The sequence below is a fragment of the Myripristis murdjan genome, chromosome 2, assembly GCF_902150065.1.
Source record: "Myripristis murdjan chromosome 2, fMyrMur1.1, whole genome shotgun sequence".
NCBI classification, from domain to species: domain Eukaryota; kingdom Metazoa; phylum Chordata; class Actinopteri; order Holocentriformes; family Holocentridae; genus Myripristis; species Myripristis murdjan.
Genome location: NC_043981.1, coordinates 10323123 through 10338887, shown reverse-complemented (window position 1 = coordinate 10338887; position 15765 = coordinate 10323123). Strand labels below are relative to the sequence as shown.

General features: G+C 41.4%; 1 protein-coding gene across 1 annotated transcript; it reads right to left on the bottom strand.

The window, feature by feature from the left end:
* Positions 1 to 490: 490 nt before the first annotated feature.
* Positions 491 to 15527, bottom strand: slc15a1b (solute carrier family 15 member 1b). Its single transcript, XM_030066230.1, has 25 exons — positions 15434 to 15527; positions 13201 to 13251; positions 12741 to 12775; positions 12297 to 12381; positions 11995 to 12136; positions 11690 to 11809; positions 11475 to 11574; positions 10475 to 10565; positions 10213 to 10296; positions 9523 to 9605; positions 9201 to 9284; positions 8994 to 9083; positions 8102 to 8146; positions 7889 to 7921; positions 7579 to 7667; positions 7384 to 7465; positions 7171 to 7287; positions 6802 to 6939; positions 6652 to 6698; positions 6042 to 6149; positions 5842 to 5950; positions 5614 to 5751; positions 5289 to 5396; positions 4567 to 4735; positions 491 to 666 (listed from the first exon to the last, which is right to left on the bottom strand). The coding sequence occupies exons 1-25, from the start codon at positions 15456 to 15458 to the stop codon at positions 491 to 493; spliced, it is 2349 nt and encodes a 782-aa protein (XP_029922090.1). The 5' UTR covers positions 15459 to 15527.
* Positions 15528 to 15765: the final 238 nt, after the last annotated feature.

Genomic DNA, 15765 nt, shown 5'->3' with positions numbered 1-15765 from the left:
TTCAGGTGGCGTTCTCTCTGCCTCCTGAAGGTCCAGGCCTGGAGCTTCTCCCTGAAGCCGAGGTTCAGCTCCTCTTCTGGGAGTCCTGCTGCTGTGGACGACGCCCCTTCCTCCTCCTCCTCTTCCTTTTCTTGGGCCTCTCTCTCTCGGGCCTCTCTCTCTCTGGCCTCTCTCTCTCTGGCCTCTCTCTCTCGGGCCTCTCTTTCTGTGGCCTCTCTTTCTGTGGCCTCTCTTTCTGTGGCCTCTCTTTCTTTGGCCTCTCTCTCTCGGGCCTCTCTCTCTCGGGCCTCTCTTTCTGTGGCCTCTCTTTCTGTGGCCTCTCTTTCTTGGGCCTCTCTTTCGTGGGCCTCTCTTTCTTTGGCCTCTCTCTCTCTGGCCGCCTCCTCCTCCTTCCTCTGTCTCTCCTTGCGGAGCTGTTCCTCCCTCACCTTCCTCTCCTGGGCCTTTTTGAATCCAGGAGGAGGCTCTACCATCCACTCCCTCCTTTTTTTCAGGTTGGCCCTGAACAGCTCTCTTTGGCGGCTGAATCTTTCCTTGGAGAGCTGGGGGCCAACATGGATGAAGGTCGGTTTGAGAGCTTCACCTTCCTTCTCTTTTCGTTTCTGCTCCGGAGGGGCGAGGGAGCTTTGGAGCTCTTCAGTCGTTTGTTCTGGCTCCTTCTCAGCTCTGGTGAAGCTGAAGGTTAAAGGTCAAGAGTCATGTATCAACAGCTGTCCAAACATCACAAACTAGAGCAACAACATAATTAGAGCAAAAGAACAAATATAATATACCACCATACATGTCAGACATGATACAACAGTTTGTTAGTGGCTCATTCTGATTGGACAAGAGGCGCTCAGTGAGTGCTGATATACAGTATAACAGCACTCTGCTGTTTTACTGTTATTATCACTAAATGAGTAAATCATAATCTGTCGTGTCTTATTTCCGTTTTTTGATGGAAGCTGTTTGTGGAAGTGTTGTGTAAAAGCAGCATCGCAGGAGAGCGAGCGCTGTCACTCTGAACATCAGCACGGCTGGGATTCAGTCGCAGCCCTCAAACCAAATAGAACTGTCTGAAACCTGGATGAACGTCACAATTACTGTGTTTAAATTTAATTAACCCTTTGCAACCTGAGCAAACTGGCTTGATTTCTTCCAAAAAATGGACACAAAGGCAGAGAGCAGCTTAGCAAGACATGACCCGAGAGAGAGTCAGAAAGTCCGTTAGAAAGTCGTGTAAACAGCAGGGAAAATGTCCATACCTGGTGTGAACATGGGCGATGGGAGCCTGGAGCTCCTGGATGATGCGTCTCAGCTCATCGATGGTTTTCTCCATCTCAGCGATCTTGTGGCTGCTGAGACGCTCCTGGAGCTCCAGCCTGTCCTTAAGGCCCTGCATCTCGGTTTCTCTGGCCCGGTCTCTCTCCTCCAGCAAAGCCAGCTTCCTCTGAGCCTCCAGCAGACTGGGAGTCTGATGGAGGCTCTGTGGAGCCAGACGGAGCTGTGAGGAGCACGTCTTCCTCTGATCGTTCACCTCCTTCAGTGACATGCTTACTCTAGGTGATCGCTTTGGAAATGAAACTCCAGACACACTCGCAGGTCCAGAGGTCTGCTGTGTGTCGCCGACGTCACAGAGGAGCTTTGTGACGGCGTTCCGATGCTCCTCTGTGACGGGAATTCTGGAACCGACCGAGTCAGAATCAAACCTTCTCAAAGACCTCAAAGGAAGAAACTCTGTTTATTTTCAAAAATATTTTAATGTAATAATATATATAACATATAATATCTATGTCATATATATACAATGCTGCTTTCTCAGCTGTAATATTTTTTTAACATCAGTGGGTCTAAGCCGGGTCCAAATTTAATGGCTGTCTTGAATTTTAGATTGAAATATTCCTCGCAAATTTCCAATTCCCAGATTTTTTCCAAATTTCCCCTTGATGCACAAAACATCTTTGTTTTTGTTTTTGTTTTTTTTAAATCACTAAAGAACAAATGTACCTCTTCCATTTGGCAGTCTGTTTGTGTTCTCTCACATCTCTCTGGCCTTAAATAAAGGTTGAAGGAAGCTGAAATGTCGATTGTCAGTATTTAGGCTTGATCTGCTCAAACTTCTCCCTTCATCCTGCTGGACTGACACATTTTAGCAGATAATGTGGAAAATCATAACTTCGCAATTATAGGTTATGCAGTTTTTATAGAATTTTGCATATGTTCGAATGCTTATGTTTGCAGTTTACATATGCATATACACTCAGAGACCACTGTATTAGGTCCGCCTGCACAATCTAATCTAATCTAATCTAATCCAGCTGTTGTGCCATAAAGTTTCCTCTCCTGCTGCCTATAATGCTCAGCTTGTCTTGTTGTCACAGTAATAGAGGTGTTCATTCACTTCTGTGTTTGGCACTGAGCTCATAGTGCTGCTGTTGGACTGGACTGCATTTTACTGACAGCTGTTTCCAATATTCTGTCCCTCGTCATTTTAGAGAAATAGGGAGGACAAAAAATTAGAAACACCTCTCAGTATAATGCAGTCCAGTACAAGACCTCTGCGAACTACAACCTCAGTAATGAACACAAAATTAAATTTACACATTCTCCTACACAAACTGAACATTATAAACTTTATTAAAAGGTAGACTTTAAGGCAAAGCTGCTGACCTGAACTACATCAGACTGGACAGGTGGCCACTGAGTGTGTGTCCATGCTGACTTTGCTGTGTTATTTTACAAGTGGCTTATTTTGATGTCATTTGATGATTCTACTCATTTAAAGGCCCCATAGCATGAAAAATGCAATTTCGTTGTTTTTGCGTGATAGGGAAGGTCTTGGGGCCACATACATACTGTCCCATGCATTAAACCTGTTATGAATGGAGAAGTGCACACAGCCCGTTTTTTTGAAACTCTCCCTGTAAAACGAGCGGATTGCACTTCAGTTAACTGATGATGTCATGACGACAGTGACCCCGCCCACAGCCCGCCTTCCCTTCCCAGGGCAACCAGCTCACAAGCTAGTGAACTTAGCCAGTCCAACTCTGTTCCCCAGCCAAAAAGCTTTTATCAACCCGACACAATACGATGCCGATTTCGTCTGTGGTTCGGGATCGGAGTCGGGCTCAAACACATACGGTCGTTTAACATCACGCTCAGCGGTAGCCATGACAATCATACATAAGATGATAATTCCTGTTTACCGGTGAGCACCACTGAGCTCCGTTGAGCAACGTAGGTTTCAGTTACTTCCTTGTGATTGGCCCGACCATATGTCACTCAGAAAACAGTCAGCCAATCAGTGGAGAGGGGCTGATTCTCTCTTCTGATTGGCTAAATGAACCATGCCAGAGCTCCAGGAGAAAGGCAAGAGAGAGGAGCTGTGAACCTATATTTAGCAGACCACATGTACTCAAAACCACAAATACATCTTGCTAGGGATATCAACAGTTAAAATAAAACCCTGGAAGCATGGGGCCTTTAAATGTTGTGGCAAAGTATAATCATAAAAGTATAGAACAGTCATGGAGATCTGACTACAGCAGCATCAGTTTAAGATAAGTTAGAACCGTTGTGGTGGCAGTTTCTGTTGGGTGTATTTATGTTGAACGCTGAAAAGGACTTATCTTACCAGAATCATAAATGTCCAATTGATTGGATTCTAACCCATGTTTGTTTTTTGACATTGTCTTTTGATGTTTTTTGACGTTTTTGACATTGTCTTACTGTCTTATGGCTACGTCTTGAACCAGAGCCCACACATTGCTTGTCTCTTTATTGAAGAACTTCATGAACAGGTACTTTTGTAGGGCAGGATCCTCTCAGGCTAAAACAAAACCTTTCTGAGCTTTAATGTGGAACAAGATTAAATATTTCATGTCTGTAAAAACAGCCCTCGGTGTTACATTTTATCTCGGAGCGGATGACAACTTCATATATAAAACAGACAATATCTACTGTACACTACAACACATACAACACTGTGCGTGGAAATAAATACAAATGCTGGAATGGTTTCTTTGTCTATGTACTCTTGTACATAATAAAAGGTTTAAAAAGAAAATGTGCATTAAGATGTGCCTTTACTGCACAGTGCAAAATAAATGATTATTCAAAAAAATAATTTTACAATATCAAAAGCACAAATTACTAACTGATAAAGCTGGATCCAGGGATTCTAATTGTTTGATGAGAAACCTCTATATAAACAGGATCTTCTCCAGAGATTCGTAGCCAAAATGGCTCGTCTTGGGTTCGTTTGCTGTTTATCCCTGCCATGATCCTTGACTAATACTGTCCCTCGAGAGCTTAACCATCTAAGCCCAATTTCTATGTTCCTCCAAATTCAGTGCCATTTCACTCAGGTCATCCATTCACTCTTTCACTACAGGTCCAGCAGTGCACTGACTGTATGATCACAGATCTCTATCTTAATGGCACACACACTCTCAGACATGACGCACAGAACCAAGCAGCAGTCAGATGAGGAGGAGCGAAGAAGCCGCGAAGAAAGCTCGCTTTACATCTTGGTCGCCTTCCCTTGCTTCTCATGCGTGCTGGAGACAGAGCTGGACCTGGAACCTCTCTTCTCCATCTCCAAACTTTTCTTCCTCTCCTTGTCTTCTGGCTCCGGCTGGGCAAACTGGGCTTCTATCTGGGCTGGGTCCACGTAGGTGTAGAGGTAGGCCATCAATGCGAACACGATGCACACCGCCACAAGAAGACCAGCGAAAAGGATGTACTCGGCCCACTGGTGGAGAGAAAATTACACACCCACTTTTACCCTGACAGCAAAAAATCCACATCATTTGCATATGAAATGTGTGGCGAGTCCCCGCAGGCCTTTGAAAACCCCTGAAAATGTGTGGATTTGAGCAAAAACTATACAAGTCCTTGATAAGTTCTTGAAAATGAATAGATCGTTTGACAATCACACCAGATTCACCGGCATGCCTCATCTCTGACAGTATCAACCCTTGAGCAAATAAATGATTTTGTCATTTAATTTTTCACTTGATCATATCTTCAGTAAAAAAAAATTAGACTCCAAGATGTATCTCAGTAAGTAGAGAATTGATATTTAACGCTCTTATAGTCATTGGTTCAATTCCCACTTGGGCTACCTGTAACAGTATGGCAGGTCATGGCAATTTAAAGTGCTGGAATAATAGCCTCCATTGAAAGGCCATTGTTCATTTGTATAAATATGAATTAAATTCTATTACCATAAGTACATTTTAGTAATTTATATCACATAACAGATCAGCAAAAACAATATAGCGTGTATCTTGTGGTCCACCAACCTGTTCTGGGAGCTCCACTGCCTCGGCAACAATAAGTACAATGATGTTACCCACGGCAACGGTTAACAGCCAACCAGCCTGCAGCACAGACTTCATGTTGCTAGGCGCCTGGAGAGCAGAGAGTTTATATGTGACTGATATGTCATGTATCTATCCTATATACACCACTATGTATTGTATTATTCGTCATTAGAGCCGCCCCAGTGTATGAATTATGAAAAAACACCAGTTCTTTAGTAGGAGTTGGAAAAACCAACATCAAGAGAGAGAGGATGATTATAAGCAATGTTTTGCAATATGGCTTAAAGTTCAGCAGTTGCCCGACCTGCGAGTAGGAGAACTCCAGGCCGGTGACAGAGAAGACCACCTCCCCTGCGGTGATGAGGAAATACTGAGGAATCAGCCAGGCCATGTGGACGGTGTTAGGACTGATGTCCATAACTGCCTTAATGCTCTGTTCACACTAGAGGAGACAGAAAGGTACCCACATGTCAGATATAACTTAAAGGCAACAAGCATGAAGTGTATCATAGAGTGAAATCAGTTGACTCACGTTTGCAAATGTGAAATCTGAAGGGATGATCAAGGTGTAGGAGCTGCCGAAACCCAGCGTCTGGGTGTAGACACACTCGCCCGCGTTATTCTTGATGCGGAACTGTGGACTGACAGAAAAGAGCAAGGCCGATTATATCAGTTTCTCTCTCCTTTACAGCAGTGTAACTTCATGTCACATGCATAACGCATCACACTTACTTTCCCTTCGATACCATTAAATATTCTGACACGTTGTAGGGCTCAATAATCCCAGTGTCCAGCGAACCCACTGTCACGTTCAAATCTGAGTGGAAACCATTTACAAATCTGTGGAAAGAATATTCAACACACAGGTAAGTAATGCTGCATTCCACTCGTTTGCTTGACCAAGATCATTCGCAAAACCCAATGACTGATGATTGGAAATCATCAATCATCATTTAATCAACGTTAAAGGAATACTCCAATGTTTTGGGCGAAATTCCCTTTTTTTCCGACTGAGACAAGATGCTTGACACCATTTTCCCATCTGTGCGTCCAGTGGTTTGTTTCTTATGGGTAGCATTTTGTTTTAGCTTAGCATAAAGACTTGAAGTCTATGGGAGTCATTAGCCTAGCTCAATCAAAGGGAAAAAATAACCTTTACAGCAACTCTGAAGCTGTCTTATTTACACAGTGTATCATGTGTCTTTTAAATACTTAGATTGAGCTAACCTTTCCTGAAATGACTCTCATTCTATTAAAAAAAAAAAAAAAAACAAGGCATGTATTTCAAATTTGATTACAATTTCTTAAAATTGTCCATATATGCCAAAATGATTAAACTTGCCTGATAGCATTAGCACCCTGCTCCGGTTTTGATGCAATGTCAAGGAACTGGAGATTGAAAAAAAAAGACATTTCAAATATTAATTTAATATTTCTTAAATAAAGTCTATAGCATAATTATAAAGGAACCATATCTGGCAGTCACACTCACCGTTCTAGTGCTGACATTTCCCTCTTCCCTGAAGACAATTTGGGTGTTTCGGGTGCCTTTTTCCAGTGATATTACATGTGTGGTAGCTCCCACAGTCAGATGAAATGGTTCTTTAAATGTCAGGTATTCCTCAGAGGACTGTGAGTGAAAACAGTAGCCAGAATTGTCAGTCTATGTGACCAAAATGCTGTATCTCAAACCCTTCAAATGTGGAGGCAGGCCAGACCCGTTATCGGCCAGCATCTGCCCTGCTGAGGTGTCTCTGAGCAAGATATTAGCTTTACATAGCACACTGTGCAACTATTTTTTTGCAAGTTCTGACTCATTTTTAAGGCTTTCATTGGCCATCTACATGGCTTGAGTTCATACCGAGAGAGGGGCCATGTTCAGTGTTTCGGATCCAATAGTGACGGTCGTCGTCGTGTCCATCATGTTGATGAGCTTCACTTGGGATTCAGTGCTGGATGGGAATGTAGGCAGGGTTTTCTGGAGGAGGAAGGAGAGGGCAGGCAGGTGAGAAGTGATATAAAAAAGAAAACAAATGTGAAGTTTCATCTCTGTGTGTGGATGTGTTACACTCACATCGATCTGTATCTGGACCAGGGCAGCAGAAACGAAAGCCAGTGCAGCCATAAACATCCCTACAGTCATCTTCTTCAATGGACTGCAGCACAGGCACACACACACACACACACACACACACACACATCAGTCTCCATGTTGATACGTAATGCTTAATGGAACAAGTGCAGGCCCAAAACTGAATGAGAAACTCACGTGAAGTTGATTTTGCACTTAGCAATCAGTGGGTAGATGACGCTGTCCACTACTGGCACCATAACCAGGATCAGGATGGGGTTGACAGTCTGTCGGGGTGACATAGAAGCAATAGTGTTGCTCAAACTGAGATTTCCATTTTTTTTTATTTTATTCTATTTCATTTTATTCTAAATGCTTCTCTTTTTTTCTAAATTAAATGGTTTATTCATATGAATTGAACATTAAATCCAAATTCTTCTGTGTGTTCACAATGATTTATGTATTTATATTATAATACAACTTTAATAATATAACTCAGTGATCTTACCTGCATCTGATCGGGCTGGACTGTCATGATACCCTGTGAAGGAAAAACAGGACATAGGATCTTATTTGTAAAAGGGTTTATGTCGATTTTCTCCAATTTGCTATGATGTACAAAAACATATTATTAGGTTAAATATTAAAAAATAAAGTTGCTTTTTTATCTATCCTTTTTTAATTTTTATATTATAATAAATAATCTCCAAAAGACACTTACAAAGTCACCATCCATGGTGGTGGCCTGCAGGGTCCATCTTGAGCCCTGTGGAAGAGACACATTTGTGGTGAAGACTTAAAGGTATTTAGTGTGGTTTTTTGGAAGTTAATCACTACGCTGACATGTACAATTCCAGATAATAATTTTCCAGTGAGAAACATGCTGGTGTCACTTGAAGGGACTATTTTTACAGAGGAGTACGGAAACTGACGGAGAACTTCGTCACGTGGTGCAACGACAATCACATGACGCTCAATATCAACAAAACCAGTGAGGAACAGTCTGGTCCTGCCCTGGTTGTTATCCAGGGATAGGAAGAGGAAGAGACTCTGGCACTGAAGAATGGCCAGAAAAGTGTGAAGCTGACCTTTGACCTTTTGGATATAAAATGCAGTCACTTCCTCAGTTTACTTATTAGATAATTGTGTGAAACTTTGTCATAATCAGTGAATGAAGTTGTAAGTTACGGCCAAAAATGTGCTTTGTAAGGTCACAGTGACCTTGACCAAAATCTAATTAGTTCATCCTTGAGTCCAAGTGTATACCCTCAAAGCATTCCTGAGATGTTGTGTCCATAATCAGTCTTTATATCCCAGCGGTGCTGTTCTGGATATGCATTTCCTATCTCTTTAATTAATGCATTATGATCGGTTACTGTACATATAAAAGAAGATTTCTATTGCGCAATTTGATCCATTTTCAGAGGCGAAAAAATCATTGCCTTTACTTCCTCATTGTAATAATATTGTCAAACATTTACAATTAAATTACCTTCTGCCCTTTAAGAAGTACCATGATTTGTTTTAGTTTTTGCTGTCAGTTATTTCGAATGGTGCATTACTCAGTTTGGATTACAAATCTGTGTTTTGTATTTAATGTGCTGTGCTGTTACCTGCTGATCAAACAGAGCCCAGAACATGGGCAGAGGGATGTAGAGGAACAGCACCTTCACCACCATCTTCACCTGGGCGATCAGAAGTTTCTGGACCACGAAAAATCAACAACAAAGAATCAGGACTCTTTGCATCAGCGTGTGAATGTTCAGTTGTTGTGTCTATGTTTGCTGGTGTGTGTGCATGTTTCTGTGTCTGGTTCTTACATCATATCTGTCCTCAGCCCAGTCCAACCAGTGCGCCTTCTTGATATTAGAGCGACGATTCTTAAAGCGATTACTGATGGCAAACTGCAGATGGGAGAGAGAACATTTCCATATGCATTGTATCATTGAGTGGAAATTATCCCTACAGTCTATTTGAAGCCATTTAAAACATCTTGCATAGTCTCATAATGGCATCACTCTAAAATAAGGCAGTTGTTCCTAATGTCAGAGCTGAAAAAAAACAAAAAACAAAAAAAAACAATTACACATTGGATGCATAAGTCCTATTGAGTCAAATGGATGGCTATGAGCTTTCTCTTACCCCGATGCACTTGCAGACCTCCAGAAGGATGTTGCCTTTAGGGGCAGCCTTGTAGTACATCCCGCTTCCAAGAATGAACACAACTGCAGACACACACATACATAATAATAGTTAATAAAAAAAAAAAGAAAGAAAGAAAAGAAAAGAAACAACATTCTGTGTTATTTTACACACTAGTCACATCGGTTAACTGGAGAGGAAGCGTTCATGTATATATATTATATGAACAACAAAAATATCTGTCCTTAGATATCATTTGATTTGGTACTGAGTCTTAAAATAAGTGAAATACTCTGCCAGTAGACAGATTTAGTAGAATTTACTAGAATTTTCTCAAATCAGTGGTTGTTCTCTTCTCAGTAGCAGAGCATCCTACCTTACTTTACATAGTTTTTGATAGTAGGAAATTCAAGTGAAAATACATTGAAAATGTGCCAAATTACTCTTAATTAATCTCATCCATATGAAAAGATTTTTTTTTACATACAACCTTAAAACTGAATATGAGACATCACAGGTGAAGATGGAAGTTTGTTTCCATTGTGTGTACAGTAACCATTCTATGAAACACCAATATTATGTTACATATATTACTCTGCTTGCAGGAATTATAGTATTCTTGTCTTCATCAGCCTGTATTTAAACTGCAGTGAGCTGACATAGAAATAAAATGAGAATAGGAGTTCTTACGTAAAGCTACCACCATGAGGGCAGCAGGGACACCGAAGGCCAGTGGGTAGCATTTCTCCTTGGCGTGAATACCACACTCTTGGGCTGGAAATACACACACACACACACACACACACACACACACACACACACACAAATTTGATGCAGTGAGAGGTATATGCCACCATCCAACCACAGTAAAAAAGAAAAAAGAAAAAAGAATGACAGAAAAAAGGCTAATAATCCTCAATGCTGTGTGATCTGCTTTATAATCCAGTTTTACCTCTGAGGATGGGGGTGATGACAGTGGACAGCAGGCTGCCAGCGTTGATGGACAGGTAGAAGATGGAGAAGAAGGTGCTTCTCTGCTTCTCCTATTGGACATAGGTGGTTTCAGTAAAATGTCCTGCATTTTCCCATGTTTAATGTTCATGATATGCTCTGTGTTTAACTACCAAGCAGACAGTTTTTATAGATTTAATTGCATCAGATAAGATATGTTTTCCTCTCAGACACACACATGTAAGTATGCATATATGTGTATATGTGTGTGTGTGTGTGTGTGTGTGTGTGTGTGTGTGTCTTATTTGTTATCTTATCTTATTGTTATGTATCTTATATAACACTGTGTTTCTCCAGTGTCAGCAGTATCACGCAGTAATCTTTGTCCCTAACCTTGAACAGTGTAATAAAGACACTAAGACGGATGTACCTGTGGTTATTAGTTAATAAACAACTGCCTGGAATGAAACTGAGATACAAGAAGTGCTGATTCAGAGGGAAATGTTGATATCTCGCTGAAGCATCTTTGAGAGTGCTGGGCGTGGGAATGTGTGTGCATAGCGCATGTCTGTGTGTGTGTGTGTGTGTGTGTGTGTGTACATGAATGTCTGCAAAATGTCTGCTGCATGTATGTGTGTATGGGTATGTCTGTATTTTACTGTAGGTATATGTCTATTTCTTTGTCTATGTTCACTTACTTTTCGACTTTCATGATGCGGTTGCATGTTTTATTGCTTCATGCATCTCCAAATGCTTTTATGATTTGTTTTTTTTAACTGTAAAGCTCTATGAGCATTTTTATGATTTTGTGTGAAGCACTTTGAGCTGCATTTTATGTATGAAAAGTGCTATATAAATAAAATGTATTATCATTATTTTTCATTATGTGTGAATAAGTATAATTTGGTGTGCATGTAAAGTGCATAAACCTCTCTGTTTTTGTTTAGAGTATGGGTGCATAACGGCTTTATGTGCATGTGTGTGCTTGTGTCTCATCTAACCTGGCTGTCGTCAAACTGGTCTCCACCAAAGGCAGCCACGCAGGGTTTGATGCCTCCTGTTCCCAGGGCAATGAGGGCCAAACCAACCATGGACAGGGCGCTGCGGGAGGTCACAGCAAAACATAATGCCACTGTGTTAAATGAATGGCTGGACCTGTGAAAGTGTGTGAGTGTGTATCAGACGTGCCACTTTTGTGCTATAACCGAGCACTCACACGTGGAAGGTCATGTTGTCAGGGGTCCCGTCCCTGTTTGTGTCTGTGATGTCATGGATAGCGCTCACCGCCATGATGACCTGCCCCACCGTGTAAACGATGGACAGGTAGACAATGGTCCTGTGGAGGGGGAGAGCAAAACAGGTTTACCTCAGGTACACGTACAGATAAGATAGACAGTGGTCAAAGATCCTTTTACCTGGTAATTTGGACTGCAGCATGCACGATAAATAACTGCACATAATCAAGCCACAAGGGGAAATTAATTTGAATCGATCGATTTTGAAATCCATTTGGCAACTCACTTGAACTTGCCAAGCCATGAGTCAGCCACAATGGCCCCCAGGATGGGTGTCAGGTAGCACAGAGCCACGAAGGTATGGTAGATAGAGGTGGCCAGGTCATCATCCCACTTGAGGAAGTACTTGAAGTACAGCACCAGTACGGCTGCAAAGACGACAAAGAGTCGGAGAAAGAAACAGGGAGGAGGACAAGGGAGAGAATGGAGAGGTGGAGGTGAAGGTGACCTCAAATAAAATAGCAAAAGTGAAACAATATTGACTTCTTAAAATGAATAATGTGAATCTAACATCTGAAACAAACCCACCTCGCATGCCATAGTAGGAGAAACGTTCGCAGAATTCATTGACCACAATGAAAAAGATGCTTATCGGGTAGCCAAAGATAGTTGCCTGTGAGAATTAAAGGACAATGATGTTACATTACAACTCAAAGTACAATGTCTGATAAGGTGTTGATTTAACAAGCACTGCACAGCCGCAATTAAACCTAGACCTGTGGTGTTGTTTCACTAAGTATTGCACACACTCACAACGAATATTGCAGTTATTCTTATTGGTGAGATAAAGCAGCAGAATAAATCTCATAAATCTCAATAAAAACTACTGTTTAGCGTGCATATAATCATGTATAAATGCTACTGACAATGCAATAACTGTCATAAAGCTTTCCATAAAACAGGCAAATCAATAAAAAAAAAAATACAAGCCATAACATTATGTCTCTTTATTTGCCAAGTGTTTGAACTCACCCCCTTCTTTCTGGGCTTCTTCAAATCTTCTGCGTCTGCACAAAGAAGTTCTCGTAAGTTGCACAGCATTCACAGCATTATATCACTAAAACTGCAGTTTGCCTTTTACCAGCAGTAAAACAGCCATATAAAACAGCCACATACAGATTATAGATCATTCTTAAACCAATCAAGTGAACAAATGCAGTAATCACTGTGCACAGGATGAATTGCGCATACTTTCCTGTCATCGTTTATTGCATTATAAAGGCCTAATTAGTCAACTGACTTATAGTTAAGACCTTTGTGTAACTTGTCAACACATTACTAAAAAAATAATGAGAAGCTGTAGAATTAAGCAGATTCCTTGATAACATGGATGGAAAAAGCATCCAGAAATGTAAGTAGGGGTTCCTGGATGTGTGTTACTGCCAGCCAGAAGTCTTCCGTTCTCAAGGCTTGCATCCAGAGCCAGACCCACCTGCCATGTCTGCTGTGTGTGTCGACCCCTGGTCCTTTGTCCAGCCGAATCCTTCAGCAAAGAAGTAGAGAGACAAGTGACTGTAGTCAAGGCTTAAAACATTGAGACCAAGCTGAAGTCTGGGAAGCCTCTTATGTATCCCTCCACCAGACCTCAGCTCTCACTACACCTCCCACAACGCCCATAGGTGATGCTGTACCATGTATCAGACAAACACTCACAAACACACACACACACACACATACACACAGCTGCAGCCCAGTCTGCATCTGTGTGTGTGTTGTTCCCTCCCAGCACATTTTCAGCACCATAAAAACAGGTGAGCAGGCCTGTTTGCATGCATGCATGTGTATGTGTATGTGTGTGTGTGTATGTGTCTGTCAGAGATCACTTTATGACTCAGGGAACTCGGGGTCTTTTCTTACAGATAAAATGATCGCTGAGGTCAGTTGATAAAGGACTCAAAGCCTGGCAACAAGCTCCTGAGATTGCATTTGTAAACATACTGGTATTACCCGGCACAGTGTTTATTTGCCATCACCTTCCAGTTAAATTAAGTCTACCAGTATTGCATAAATTATCAGAATATGTACATAAACAGTACATCTTCATAACGTTATACAAGTCATTTTAAAGATAGGCATACACTTTCTAAAAATACAATCATATCTACATAGATAGATAGATGGATATGAATACATGTGTCTCTCTTTGGTTACATTTGTGACTTCACTAACAGAGTCCTCAGACCTTTCTTGTATTATTTTGGTAAAACTGAAAGTACAACGTCAAGTTAAAGACACTTTACGAGAGAATGATTTATTCATTAGCAGATAACAGATAACAGCCTATATCATAGCTCCTGTATATAGATGTGATTATGTGTATGTGTGTCTGTGTTTGTGTCTGTTTGTTTGTGTGCTTGCGTGTGTTTGTCCTCAACCTTTGTTATTCTGCTGATGTTCATGTGTGCACGTGCTCAATATGCAGTGACATTCAAATGCGGATAGTGAGACAAAATCATACATTTTAAATCATAAATACAAGCCTCACTGTGCATTACACCACACCTAATGAAGACACACAACACACAAAAAGCACACACCATCAAACACCAGAGGCACTCACATCAGATACATGATGCTGCACAGCGCGAACCCCAGCCCAAATGACACAGGGACAATTAGGACAAGCATCAGGTGTGTGTGAGTGTGTGTGTGTGTGTGTGTGTGTGTGTGCGTGTGTGGGGGAATGGGGAGTGATGGGGGGTCCTGGCAATGGCACAACATGGGATTAGCTGGTGTTTTACATGACACAGAGCACTGTGGGGATTTCACAGGAGTCAGCATCCCACTTTCACCACTGTCTGTCTATGGGCCTCTTTCACACACACACACACACACACACACACACACACACACACACACACACACACACACACACACAAACACAAATGTTGTCTGTTGTACGTTGGTAACTACAGCTAATGTCTGTCACTGTGACAATGTGTGCTTGCACATGAACACACACATGCGCACACACACACGCACGCACAGATAATCAGTTCAGATCACCAGTGATATTACTGGATGACAGCAATAAAATTTTAATATATGACTGTTTTATGATGTTAGAATCACGATGTCTGCAATAGTCACATCATTACTCTGCATGACTTCAGTCTGATGGTGCAATAAAGGTCAAGTTCAAGGATTTATTTGTCCCATATGTTGAACTTGTGTGCTGGAGGTCATTAAACACAACATACAGAGAAGATACAGCCTCACACAGACATATACACAGCACACACTGTGTATATGTAAGGGGGACACTGAGACACATTGAATGAAGAGTGCAAAGTGCAGGAAATGATACAGGGGTGAAAGATCTGCAAAGTTAAATTTTGACATGAACCAGCAGGAAAATGCAGGTGTTACTAATAATATTAATTAGGGGTCTGTCTTTGCAGTGAGGCAGCGTGAACAATAGCAGGGCCTTTGCTCTAAATGGAGCAGAACATTAATTAATGTCATAAGCAACACCTGTGTTTATGCTGCTGTGAGAAAAGCCTATCACTGCCAACCGGTAATGTTGCATGTGCCAATGTCAGTATGGCTTATCTGTGTCAGTGCCAACCCCTTTATATGGCAAACCCCTCTTAAAAGACAGTATTATAGGTTAGCTTTCCAAACATATTATACAACATATTATTAAATTAATATTTTCAACTTACCATTAACAACTCGTGTAGCGACCATCTTGAGTTTGTCATTTCCAGTACCAAACTAAAGTGCTCCACCCTCTTTTGCTGTACATTTCTCTTGCCGGATGTGCAGCAGGTCTTACTCTGAGTGACAGTTTTGATCGGTGGCTGCTGCCTCATAGATAAGGGATGTGTGTGTCTGAAACAAGACAGGCTGTTGGGGGACGAGAATCTATTTCAGGACATGCGCTCTTCCAAATTCAACACAGGAGGCACTTTTACTCTTCTTGACATTGCAAACCTCTGAAATGAAATGTTTCCGTAGGGTCAGTTTAGTTTAGTATTTAATTATTATTATTATT

Bases quoted from the DNA above. Each gene is read 5' to 3' on its own strand.
- slc15a1b (XM_030066230.1), bottom strand. From the start codon at position 15,458: ATGGTCGCTACACGAGTTGTTAATG. The intron at 12,137-12,296 runs GTGGGTTTGTTT...TCGTCTTTGCAG, and splicing joins CTCCTACTATGGCATGCGAG to CCGTACTGGTGCTGTACTTC. The intron at 667-4,566 runs GTTCCAGGTCCA...CAGCTTCACCAG, and splicing joins TTTGGAGATGGAGAAGAGAG to AGCTGAGAAGGAGCCAGAAC.